The 12,268-nt window shown below is 50.0% G+C and overlaps 2 protein-coding genes across 4 annotated transcripts in view; one reads left to right on the forward strand and one right to left on the reverse strand.

Annotated features, from left to right (window-relative positions):
- The window catches only part of Chek2 (checkpoint kinase 2), a 34,112-nt gene extending 33,124 nt beyond the window's left edge, over positions 1-988 (reverse strand). The window contains exon 1 of the mRNA XM_051162163.1: positions 514-988. Coding sequence (XP_051018120.1) covers positions 514-988 — 475 coding nt within the window. The remainder of the gene's footprint in view (positions 1-513) is intronic.
- Positions 989-2,938: 1,950 nt separating this feature from the next.
- Positions 2,939-11,968, forward strand: Hscb (HscB mitochondrial iron-sulfur cluster cochaperone). Of its 3 annotated transcripts, XM_051161745.1 has the most exons (6): positions 2,939-3,211; positions 5,649-5,745; positions 6,365-6,454; positions 7,409-7,553; positions 10,229-10,276; positions 11,839-11,968. In XM_051161745.1, the coding sequence occupies exons 1-6, from the start codon at positions 2,979-2,981 to the stop codon at positions 11,928-11,930; spliced, it is 705 nt and encodes a 234-aa protein (XP_051017702.1). In that variant the 5' UTR covers positions 2,939-2,978; the 3' UTR covers positions 11,931-11,968. The 3 variants fall into 3 exon arrangements, with proteins under 3 accessions (XP_051017702.1, XP_051017703.1, XP_051017704.1); XM_051161746.1 differs by lacking the exon at positions 10,229-10,276; XM_051161747.1 differs by lacking the exons at positions 10,229-10,276; positions 11,839-11,968 and having other exon boundaries at positions 6,365-6,459.
- Positions 11,969-12,268: the final 300 nt, after the last annotated feature.

The raw sequence follows: 12,268 nt of genomic DNA on the forward strand, positions 1-12,268 counted from the left end.
TCAGCCTGACTGCTCTTCCAAAGGTCATGAGTTCAATTCCCAGCAACCACATGTTGGCTCACAACCATCTATAACAAGATCTGTATACACAATAAATAAATTCTTAAAAAAAAAAAAAACTTTTCTCTCTGTTGTTATCATCTCTGTAAAAAACAAACAAACAAACAAACTTTTTCTCAGTGCCCAGTGGCACATGCCTGTAATCCCAACACTTGGGAAACAGAGGCAGGTGGAGCTCTGTGAGTTCTAGGACAGTCTGGTCTACAAAACAAAGCCAGGACAGCCAGGGCTACACACAGAGAAACCCTGTCTCAAAACAACAATAACAAAAATAATTAATTAATTAATTAATTAAAACTTAAAAAAAAAAAAATAAACCAATCCAAACAACAACAACAAAACCCCTTTTGTCTTACCTCCAGTTATGGGGCCCTGAGATCTCTGGTGCCACAAGCTAACCACCTTCCTTTTCTCTGAGCCATACACTGTATTACATAACAAAAAGAGCCTTACCCAGATTGGGGAATCCATCCTGAAGAGCCCACAGCCGAGCCCAAGGGACAGGGCCAGGCTCTTCAAGTTCCTGGTCCTCGGGAATAGAACCGAGTTCCTGAGTGGACACTGTCTCTAAAGAGCTCAGCGTCCCCGAGCTGGAGTGAGAGGACTGGCTGGAGGATTGCACTGTGCTGGTAGAGGACCCCGATGTGCCCTGACACTGTGAGGAGAGGTCGTGCAGCTGGGACGAAGGGCCTTGGGACTGCGTGAAGCCACCTTGGGGCTGTGACCAGGTACCACTGCCATGGGCCTTCGAGGTGCTGCTGCCTTGGGACTGCGTGAAGCCACCTTGGGACTGTGACCAGGTACCACTGCCATGGGCCGTCGAGGTGCTGCTGCCTTGGGACTGCGTGAAGCCACCTTGGGGCTGTGACCAGGTACCACTGCCATGGGCCTTCAAGGTGCTGCTGCCTTGGGACTGCTGACTCTTCATATCTGGCCCCCAAAACAAGAGTCCAACAGTAAGGTGACACTTCAGGGACAAGGCTGAAAACTCAAGAGTGAAGAGCAGGAGAGGTGACTCAGCAGGAAAAAGCACCTACTATTCTTGCGGAGCCCAAGTTTGGTCATGTCCCAGCACCCAACTTTGGCAGCTCAAGATTGCCTGTAACGGGCTGGAGAGATGGCTTGGTGGTTAAGAGCACCGACTGCTCTTCCAGAGGTCCTGAGTTCAATTCCCAGCAACCACATGGTGGCTCACAGCCATCTGTAATATGATCTGATGTGCACGGTATACATAATAAACAAAAAATATTAAAAAAAAAAAAAAAAAAAAAAAGATTGCCTGTAACTCCAACTCCAGCGGATCCGAAGTGGATCTTGGCTTTCGCAGGCACCAGCACTCACGTGTGTACACTCTCACACACATAACATAATTAAAAAGAATAAATCTTGCCAGGTGCAGCCTTTAATCCCAGCACTCAGGGAGGCAGAGGCAGAAGGGTCTCTCTGAGTTTGAGGCCGGCCTGGTCTACAAAGTGAGTCTAGGACAACCAAAACTATACAGAGAAGCCTATCTCGAAAAACAAAAACAAAATAATAATCATAATCATAATAAATATGCCGGGCGGTGGTGGCGCACGCCTTTAATCCTAGCACTCGGGAGGCAGAGGCAGGTGGATCGCTGTGAGTTCGAGGCCAGCCTGGTCTTACAAAGTGAGTCCAGGAACAGCCAAGGCTACACAGAGAGACCGTGTCTCAAAAAACCAAAAAACCAACCAAACAATCATAATAAATATTTACCCCCAAATCAGTGAGGAATGCGCATGGTACTTAATGGTGGCTCACTTGTCTAACAGATGCAAAGTCCTGGATTAAATACCCAGGACCACCAAACATACAAAATAAATAGAGAATGGGCTGGGGAGACGTCGCTGCCTGCGGTTAAGAACACACGTTGCTCTTTTGAGTTCCCAGTACCCACGTCCTCACAAAGGCTTGTAATTCCAGCCCTTGCGGGAATACAATGCCCTCTGCTGGCCTCCGTGAGAACTGCACAGACTTAACGCAGACAAGAGTTTTACAAATAAAGTTTAAAGGAACAGGCACATCTTGACCGCCTCAAAAAGAAAGGCGGGGCCACTGATGAGTGAAAACAAAAACAAAAGCAAAGTGGCTATAGCAAAACCCCATAATTATGAATGGAACTCCAGAGGCCACTTGCAAAGCCTCACGCCACCTCTCCTCCGTGCACAGAAGCTGAGGACGGCTGGCTGCCTCCCCTCCGCTCCTTGCCACGCTGCCCCACACGCCAGCCCAGGCTCCGGCACAGCCCAGCCGGCGTTTGGGAGGAACGACTCTAGGGGCTGGCACGATCACTAACAATTCCAACGTTCGCCAGGAAACCGCTTCGCTCTGGCACTGAACGCCCGACGCCCTGCCTGCCCGTGTGCCCAGACCTGTCTCAGCTTGTAAGAAAACAGGAAAAGGGAACTTCCCCCTCGAAGGGCAGCTAAAAGGGCAGAGTGGCCGACGCACAGCGCCCACGAGTGAGCCGACAGAGCGGAAGCTGCGGAGGGGGCCCACTTGCAAAAGACCGTGAGAACCGTATCCGAACCCTCAAACAACCGAGAACAGGTTCCCACTAAGACTCACCGCGAGAGACCACCAGGAGCCGCAAACACCCCACAGCCACAGCCACTGGCGTGGCGCTAAACCTACCGATACAAACTCCACCCTCAACCAATCAAAACGCCTTCCTCCTCCGCAGGACCAATAAGAAAACGCGAATGTGATCTCACCGCTTAACCCCGAGGCTTGCCGGGAGTTGTAGTCTAGAACACAGAACGGGACTCGGCACCTCGGTTTCCCGCGGCTGATCCCGCCTCCCGGGCTCCCTAACCAATCAGCAGCGAGTCGCTCTTTCCGCTTTTCCCTGGGGGCGGGGGGCGTCTGGCAACCCGGGCCGGCGGGCGGGTGTCCCGATGTTGGGGTGCCGGGCCCGGGCTTTGCTCTGCGCGTGGCAGGTGCGGCTGGCCGGGTTCCTGGGACGGAGCCCGCTGAGCAGCAATGGCGCCTCGGGGAAGAGCGGCGCGCCGCAGTGCTGGAACTGCGGCCGCGCCAGGGGTGCCGGGTGCGGGGACGAGTTCTTCTGCGCGCACTGCCGCGCGCTGCAGCCTCCCGACCCCGCCCGGGACTACTTCAGCCTCATGCACTGGTACAGGCGCTGGGAGTGGAGGGCGAGTCGGGCTAGCGACACAGATGGGTGAGCAGGCAGGCGTAAGCCGTCTGCGGGCCTGTCAGCCAGTTGGGAAACTGAGGCAGGAGGGCCACAGTTCCAAGCCAGCTTAGGCAGTTCACCCAGGCTGATTGACACATACGTAATAGAGTACCTAGTGGGAATTCAGAAAGTTTTCCTGAGAGGGGGAGGAAATAAAGTCACAGGCCGGGGAGAAGGTAACGGTGGAGGCGGCGACGGAAGGACACAGGTGTGAAGTGGCTGGAGCCTGTAACCTGAGGTCTTGGGAAGAGGAGGCTGGAGGCTCGGGAATTCAAGACTCGCCTCTGCTACAAGGGCACTAAACATCAGCAACAAAAGGAACCGGCTTACAGTGTAGGGAGGTGTGAGGGATGGATGGGACTTCTGAAAAAAAAGAACAGGAAGGGGCGGGCTTTATGGTGATTTTGTTTTTCTAGCATAGTCTCATCCAGTAGTCTTGCCAGGCCTGGAACTCACAGACGTCCACCTTACTCTCCCGCCCCAGTGCTGGCATTAAAAGAGTGCTAGACCAAGGTAGGAGGATTCCTCAGGTGGAGCGCAGCCACAAAAATAGGGAACATCTCATGTCGAGGTTTTTTGAGACAGGGTTCCTCTGTGTAGCCTTGGCTGCCCTGGACTTGCAACCATCGGCCCGCCTCTGCCTCCCTGAGTGCTGGAACTGCAGGTGCGCGCTACCACACTCGACTTAAGTAATTTTTTTTTTTTGGTTTTTCGAGACAGGATTTCTCTGTGTAGCCTTGGCTGTCCTGGACTCACTTTGTAGACCAGGCTGGCCTCGAACTCACAGCGATCCGCCTGCCTCTGCCTCCCCAGTGCTGGGATTAAAGGCGTGCGCCACCATGCCCGGCTTAAGTAATTTTTTTAAAGGGAAAATAAAAATAAAACAAGCCAGGTGAGTTGGTGTATGCCTGTGAGCCCAGAACTCAAGGGTAAGACAGGAGGACTACAAATGTGAGGGCAACCTGAGCTACACAGAAAGCTTGCTGAGACTCTGAGCTAGAGGAGACTGGATCTCAAAAGTCAAATACAATTAATAAGACAAACCCAATGTGGTGGCATATACTTAGAATCCCGTTATTCAAGAGGATGAAGGACAAGGGACACGAGTTGGAGCCCAACATATGCTAAGCAAAGGCTAAGATTTAGTTCAAGCTGAAGATCTGAGGGAGAGAGATCAAGAAATGTTTGCCATAGTTTGTTTTCCCCTGCCTTTCTCCTGGAGATAGAGGTACAGTGAATGGTTGTGGTGGCGCACGCACGCCTTTAATCCCAGCACTCAGGAGGCAGAGGCAGGCGGATCGCTGTAAGTTCGAGGTCAGCCTCCTCTACAGAGTGAGTCCAGGACAACCATAGCTACACAGAGAAACCCTGTCTCGAAAACAAAAAGCAAACAAGAACTGTTTCACCGGGTTGGGTCATGGTGATACACGCCCTTAAATCTCAACACTGGGAGGCAGAGACAGGCCGGATCTCTGAGTTCGAGGCCAGTCTGGTCTACCAAGCAAGTTCCAGGACAGCCAGGGCTACACAGAGAAACCCTGTCTCGTCTCAAAACGAAAAGTAAAAGACGTGGTACAGCGGAGGAAATGGCTTGATGTTAAAGTCCCTGCCCAGCATGCCAAAAAGCCTAGGTCAGTCTTCAGCACAGAAAAGAAAGTAAGTGAATGAAAAAGGTAGCAAGGCCAGGCAAGAACTCTACACTCGGGACACCTTTTCACCCGCCGCTGAGTGCTTGCGGTGGGTCGCGCTGACCTTAGCCCTTGATTTGTCAGGCTTCGCGCAGTCTCTTCAGAGTCTTTGCGTTCACATGTCGCTCTGTCTTGTCCCTTGCTGGTCTCTGACCGGTCAGCAGTGGCACCGTTCACGGCTCCTCTCAAATGTCATTCACGTCCACCGATTCTGAGCCTGTTCAGTTCCTCTTCACTACAACTACCACGTCTTATTTGTTTTTCAAGACAGGGATTCTCCACGCAGCCCTGGCTGTTCAGGCTGGCCTTGAACTCAGATATCCAACTACCTCTGCCTCCCCAAGTCTGGGATTACAGGCATGCACCACCACATCCGGCTTTCACCTAACCTTTGTTGGGGCTGGAGAGATGGCTCAGAGGTTAAGAGCACTGGCTGCTCTTCCAGAGGTCCTGAGTTCAATTCCCAGTAACCACATGGTGGCTCACAACCATCTATAATGAGATCTGGTGCCCTCTTCTGGCCTGCAGGTGTACATGCAGGCAGAGCACTGTATACATAATAAATAAATCTAAAAAATAATAATAACCTTTGCTTATATCTTTAGTACATCTTCCCCAAGAGCAAAACCAGACCCTAGTAAATGCCTGTAAATCCTGTTGCATGACTAATATCTGGTTCCTTACAGCAACCGATCCTTCAGGGTTGACACCACGAAACTCCAGCACAGGTACCAACAACTACAACGTCTTGTCCATCCAGATTTCTTCAGCCAAAAGTCTCAGGTATTTACTGATCACTCCTCATATTCCCGTGTGTGTGCACAACTGGGTAGGTGGCACTGTTGATCTGGGAAAGAACTGGACCGCTAGCTCCACCCTGTGGCAGCCTGCCCCTAGACAGCCAGGTCCCAGAGGTGTCACTTCCTCACGGCTGTTATCTGGCTTCCCAGATAACTGAAAACCAGACCACTCCTCCAACAGCAGGTCTGCGCGCGCACCCCCACCCGCAGTCCCTGAAACAGCATTTCTCTAGCCTTGGCTGTCTTGGACTCACTTTGTGGACCAGGATGGCCTTGAACTCACAGCGATCTGCCAGCCTCTGCTTCCCGAGTGCACCCGGCTCCAACAGCAGTTCTACTTTGACCATATTCCTTAAATGTCTGAACATCGCTGTGTTATAAAAGTTTGGAGCCAGGCAGTGGTGGTACATGCCTGCCCTTGGGAGGCAGAGGCAGATGAATCTCTGTGAGTTCGAGGCCAGTCTGGTCCACAAAGTGAGTTCTGGACAGACAAGGCTACACAGAGAAATCCTGTCTCAAAAAACAAAAAAAAAAAAAAAGTTGGGAATCAAAGAGGACTGGCTCTTGTGATACTAAAACTGTGTTTTTCTCTCTCTGAACAGACTGAAAAGCACTTTTCAGAGACGCACTCGACCCTGGTGAATGACGCCTATAAGACTCTACAGGCCCCCCTGAGCAGGGGACTCTATCTTGTAAGGTGATTTCCCACCCGTCTGTATGAGACCTGGCTAGGCCAGGAAGCTAATGATAGTTAGCCTCAAAAATACTACAGAAGCCGGGTATGGTAGCGCACGCCTTTAATCCCAGCACTCAGGAGGCAGAGGCAGGTGGATCGCTGTGAGTTCGAGGCCAGCCTGGTCTACAAAGGGAGTCCAGGACAGCCAAGGTTATACAGAGAAACCCTGTCTCGGGGGGGGGGGGGGGGGGGGGGGGGGGACGGACCTACAGAAGAAAAAAGGAAGAAAAAGATTCTATATAAGTTTTTGTTTGGTTTTTGTTTTGTGTTTGTTTTGTTTTGAGACAGAGTCTCTCTGTGTGGCCTTGCTGTCCTGGACTCAACTTTGTAGACCAGGCTGGACTGGAACTCACAGCGATCCACCTGCCTCTGCCTCCCAAGTGCTGGGACCGAAAGCATGTGCCACCACGCCCAGCTTTTCTTAGTGTTCTTTGTGAATCTATTTTGCTTGTTTTTTGTTTCTTTTGAAACAGAACCTCAGCTGGGCGTGGTGGCACACACGCCTTTAATCCCAGCACTCAGGAGGCAGAGGCAGGCGGGTCTCTGTGGGTTAGAGACTGGCCTGGATCCTTTTGTGTATCTTTACTTACCCTGAATGCATTGTTTTTAACTGTTTTCCATAAATTTGATGGTGGTTAGAGTGCTTGGGAGGGTTTTTCCAAGAACATCTGGACAGAGATAGAATAGAGTGAGGTGTGACTGACTATCCAAGGCTCAGCCGCAGATGGCGCAGAGTGAGTGAGCTCCCCTGGGCGTGTGACCCTGGGGCAGAGTGCTTCTTTATTTAGCAGGGACCAGGAAGCTCCAGCCCCACCTCCTGCTGAACCTCAGGTCTTCCCCTGGAGTGTCAGTGTACTCTGAAGGAGTGAGCAGGATGGACGTGACCCTGCCCTGTCCTCCGCCCCAACAGCTAAAGCTCCAAGGAATAGAAATTCCTGAAGGGACAGACTGTGGAGCAGACAGCCAGTTCCTCGTGGAAATAATGGAAATCAATGAAAAACTCGCAGACGCTCAGAGTGAGGCTGCCATGGAAGAGATCGAGTCCACTGTCAGAGGTAACAGATGAGGTCTAACCGGTGTGCTTTATTTCCCTTGGGAGCGCGGGACTACATTAAAGGCGGCATGAAAAGAAAAATGCCGTTTGCCGCCGTCATCGTTGTATAAGGAGCTCTGTGTCTCTGGTCACACTGACTATGTGGAAGACAGACTTAAACCAAGAACGTGGTCATACTCTGGGCATCACAGAGACTGCTTCCACTCGGGGGTAACTTAGATGCTGGTATCAGCTCCAGTGAGGAAAATGAGCCCCGGCGTTGGTAGCACTGCCCGGGGTACACCGAGGTCTGCACTGCCCGGGTCGTCACACCAAGGTCTGCACTGCCCGCGTCGTCACACCGAGGTCTGCACTGCCCGGGTCGTCACACCGAGGTCTGCACTGCCCGGGTCGTCACACCGAGGTCTGCACTGCCCGGGTCGTCACACCGAGGTCTGCACTGCCCGGGTCGTCACACCGAGGTCTGCACAGGGCAAGCACTAAGCACTGAACCCGGCCCTTCTGATCACACCTGCTTTAGTTTCCATTTCCTTCCGTAGCGTGTCAGTCAGGGCTCTCTAGAAAACCAGTAGAGTATGGTTTTGTTTCACAAAATCGGCCCCAGTGTGTGTGAGGCTGACCCAGAGAGAAACTACAGGGCAAGGCCGGGAGTGATACGGTATTTGTGTGCATGTGTGTTTGCTGCACAGCCCTGAGGACTTGAGTTCAATCCCCACAACTCCACAAGTTGTCTCTATGTATACCATACAGGTGCTGTGGCACACACAAACACACACAAACACACACACACACAAACACACACAAACACATACACACACAAACACATACACATACAAACACATACACATACAAACACACACAAACACATACAAACACATACAAACACATACACATATAAACACATACAAACACATATAAACACATACAAACACACACAAACACATACACATATAAACACATACAAACACATACACATATAAACACATACAAACACATACAAACACATACACATACAAACACACACAAACACATACAAACACATACACATATAAACATGCACACAAACATAAGCATACAAACACACACATACAAACTCTCTAAGTAAAAATGTAATTTTAAAAAAAAGGGGGGGTGGTGTCTGAGAAATAACACACAAACGACTGCTGGCCTTGACACATCTGCACACACACAGACACACACATGCACATATATACACAGGTACATGTGCACCTGCATACACAGATTGCACATACACATGCACAAATCTAAAAGGCAGTACAGCAAGCCAAAAAACTCAGTTTGGATTTTTTTTGTTTGTTTGTTTTGTTTTGTTTTGTTTTTGAGACAAGGTTTCTCTGTGTAGTCTTGGCTGTCCTGGACTCACTCTGTAAACCAGGCTGGCCTCAAACTCACAGAGATCCGCCTGCCTCTGCCTCCCGAGTGCTGGGATTACAGGTGTGTGCCACCTTGCCCGTCTCCAAATAAATCATTTTTTAAAAGAAAGTGCCCTACAGGCTTGCCTGGAGCCCAGCTGAGGTTCCCTCCTCTCAGATGACTCTAACTTGTGTCAAGTTGACATAAAACTAGCCAGCACAAGCGTGATGTTTACCCTGACTGTAAATGTTAGAAGAGAAAAATCAACGGTGATGGCTGCATCTTTGGAAACCCCTCGTTTTGTGATGAGCAGCACTAGGAAGGTGGTTACTGTGCCTGTGAGTGGTGAGTGCTGAAGTGTGGAAGGCTGCTGGTAGGTAGAGACTCCTGTGCTGATTATGTTTCCATCATGATAAAAAAAAGTACCTGAGAACTAGACACAGTGGTGCATGCCCAGCACTCAGGAGGCAGAGGCAGGTGGATCGCTGTGAGTTTGAGGCCAGCCTGGTCTACAAAGGAGTCCAGGACAGCCAGGGCTACAGAAAAACTTTGGAAAAACACAAAAAAGTGACTGAAAAGAAGAGAAAAGCTTTCTTCTGACTCACACTTTCAGAGGTTCAGTCCGTGGTTGTCGCAGCTGTTTCTGGGCTGAGGCAGGAGTACAGAAGGGAGGAAGTCAAGAGAGAAGCAGCGGAGCCCTGGGATGCCATTCCTGGACAACCTGCCCATAGTGTCCTGACCTCCCACGAGGCCCGCCTCCTGAAGTGCCCGCCCTCCTTTTAGCAACACAGGTCACCAGCCAAGCTTTCAACAGCAGACAGTTGAGGGACATTTATCCAAACTGTGGAGAGCTCGCTCTTCATTTTCCCCCGTAGCAGATTTCATGGCCACTTTACAAGCTTTGGCCATTGCCTCTAGGCCTTCCATGGGCGCAAGTGTACCTGTGGGTACTGCGTTGAACATTAGCTGCTGGACAGGCAGGACCGCACCTACCTGTAAGCCCAGAAGTCAAGGGAGAGGCAGGGCGACGGTGAGTGCAGGGCTAGCCTGGCCAACACAGTGAAGCCCTGTGTTAAAAGGAAGCTCAGCAACAGTGTGTGCGTGGCGTGCCTGAGGCCCTGTGCCGTCCTCAGGACCACAGAAAGGCAAAGGGCACTGTACAGCCTTGAACCCAGTTCCTTCCTGTGTGTAGAGCAGCTTGGTCACAGAGGGTTGTCTTTATAGAATAAGTATGCATTTAGTCATTATGATTATAGAGTTATTCAAATGGAAAATATTAAAAGAGCTATTTTCCTCTTTCAGCTAAACAGAAAGAATTTACTGACAGTGTAAACAGAGCTTTTGAACAAGGTATTTTATTCCCTTTTTTTTTTATATTTCCTATTACATTTATTTAGTGTGTGGATGTGTGGGTGTGTGGGCACACGTGAGGAGATCACAGGACAACTCTCGTTTTCTACTGTGGGGTCTCCAGAGGTCAAATTCAGTTTGTCAAGATTCAGTGGTAAGTAAGGGCCTTTACCCACTGGGTCTTTTAAACTTGGCTTATTCATTTTATTATTTTTTCTTCTTTTAATTTTTTTAAATTAAAAGTGTAAGTGTTTTGCCTGCGTGTATGTATGTGTACCACATGTGTGCCTGGTGGAACTGGGGTTACAGTCAGCTTTCAGCCGCATTGAGCACTAGGAATTGACCCAGGTGCTCTGGAGGAGTGACAAGTGCACTTAACAGCTGTGCCATCTCTCCAGCTCTTTCACTATATTAACTGTAAACACTGAGGCTTTTTCTCAGGGCTGGAAAGTTTGTAGAGAATCCCCTTCCCTTCGATAAATATTAAATAAATTCACATTTCTAATAAATTCATATCTTGTACAAGAACAAAAACTTGGTCAGGCTGGGCATGGTGGCGGACACCTTTAATCCCAGCACTAGGGAGGCAGAAGCAGGCGGAGCGCTGTGAGTTCGAGGCCACCCTGGTCTACAAAGCCAGTCCAGGACACCCAAGGCTAACACGGAGAAACCCTATCTCAAAAAACAAAAACAAAAAACTTGGATAGCAGCCGGGCGTGGTGGCGCACGCCTTTAATCCCAGCACTGGGGAGGCAGAGGCAGGCCCATCGCTGTGAGTTCGAGGCCAGCCTGGTCTACAAAGTGAGTCCAGGATGGCCAAGGCTACACAGAGAAACCCTGTCTTGAAAAACCAAACAAAAAAACACTTGGATAGCAGTGTGGAGGAGTGACCTGGAAGCAACAAAAGATACAGAGAAAGGAGAAATCCAAACTCCATGAGCCAGCATGCACATAGGGGCTTTGGTTTGGTTTTTTAGGGGGAGGGGTCGGTTGGTTGTTCTATTTTGTTTGAGACAGGGTTTCTGTCTATAGCCGTGGGTGATTTTCTGTGTAAACCAGCTGAGTCTCAAGTCATAGAGATCAGCCTGCCTCTGCTGAGATTAAAGGCATGTGCATGTACTACTGTGCCCAGCCTGAAGTTTGCTTTTGTGTACCCTAATATCCTCTAAGCAAACTTATTGATAGATCCTCTAAACTTTCTATACACTGGTTTATCTTTTTGTTTGTTTATTTTGTTTTTTTGAGGCAGGGTTTCTCTGTGTAGCCTTGGCTGTCCTGTAGACCAGGCTGACCTCGAACTCACAGAGATCCACCTGCCTCTGCCCCCCGAGTGCTGGGATTAAAGGCGTGCGCCACCACACCCAGCCTGCATCCCCGGCTTTCAAGCATAACCATATCCCTGGTTACAGCAGCCAGACATCTATCTAGACTTTGGCAAATGTTGCTGTAGGGCACACCCATCCTCAAGTGAGGCTCAGCCTGGGGGCCCTTTGACGGGCGGCCTGGGGTGCCAGAGTTGTGCTTCACTGTTTCCTGATGTGATTGTCTCTTGTTTATTTCAGGTGACTTTGAAAAAGCCAAGGAAATTCTAACAAAGATGAAATACTTTTCAAACATAGAAGAAAAGATCAAGTTGAACAAGAATCCCTTCTAGTTGGTAACGAAACTTTAAAAATAAACTCGCTATTTCTTTTCTGGCTTCTGCTAATTGGAAATAGATATGGGGGCTGTGGCGGAGCTCAGGGATAGAGCACTTGCCTGGCATATGGAAGGCCCTGGACTTGAACCCCGTTACCACAGGAAGTGAGGAGAAAGAAGCAAAGAGGACAGGCTTAACCATAGCATTGGCCGAGATACTAACAGCGGGCAGAGTGTGTGGTGCTGCGATACGTCATGCATCCAGCCTAGGCAAGGGGATGTGGGTGGAACTGAGGCCCCCCTGACCCACTGTGCTCCTGAGTCTATCCTCTGAGCCAGACAGACACATCTCCA

The sequence above is a fragment of the Acomys russatus genome, chromosome 19, assembly GCF_903995435.1.
Source record: "Acomys russatus chromosome 19, mAcoRus1.1, whole genome shotgun sequence".
Lineage (NCBI taxonomy): Eukaryota > Metazoa > Chordata > Mammalia > Rodentia > Muridae > Acomys > Acomys russatus.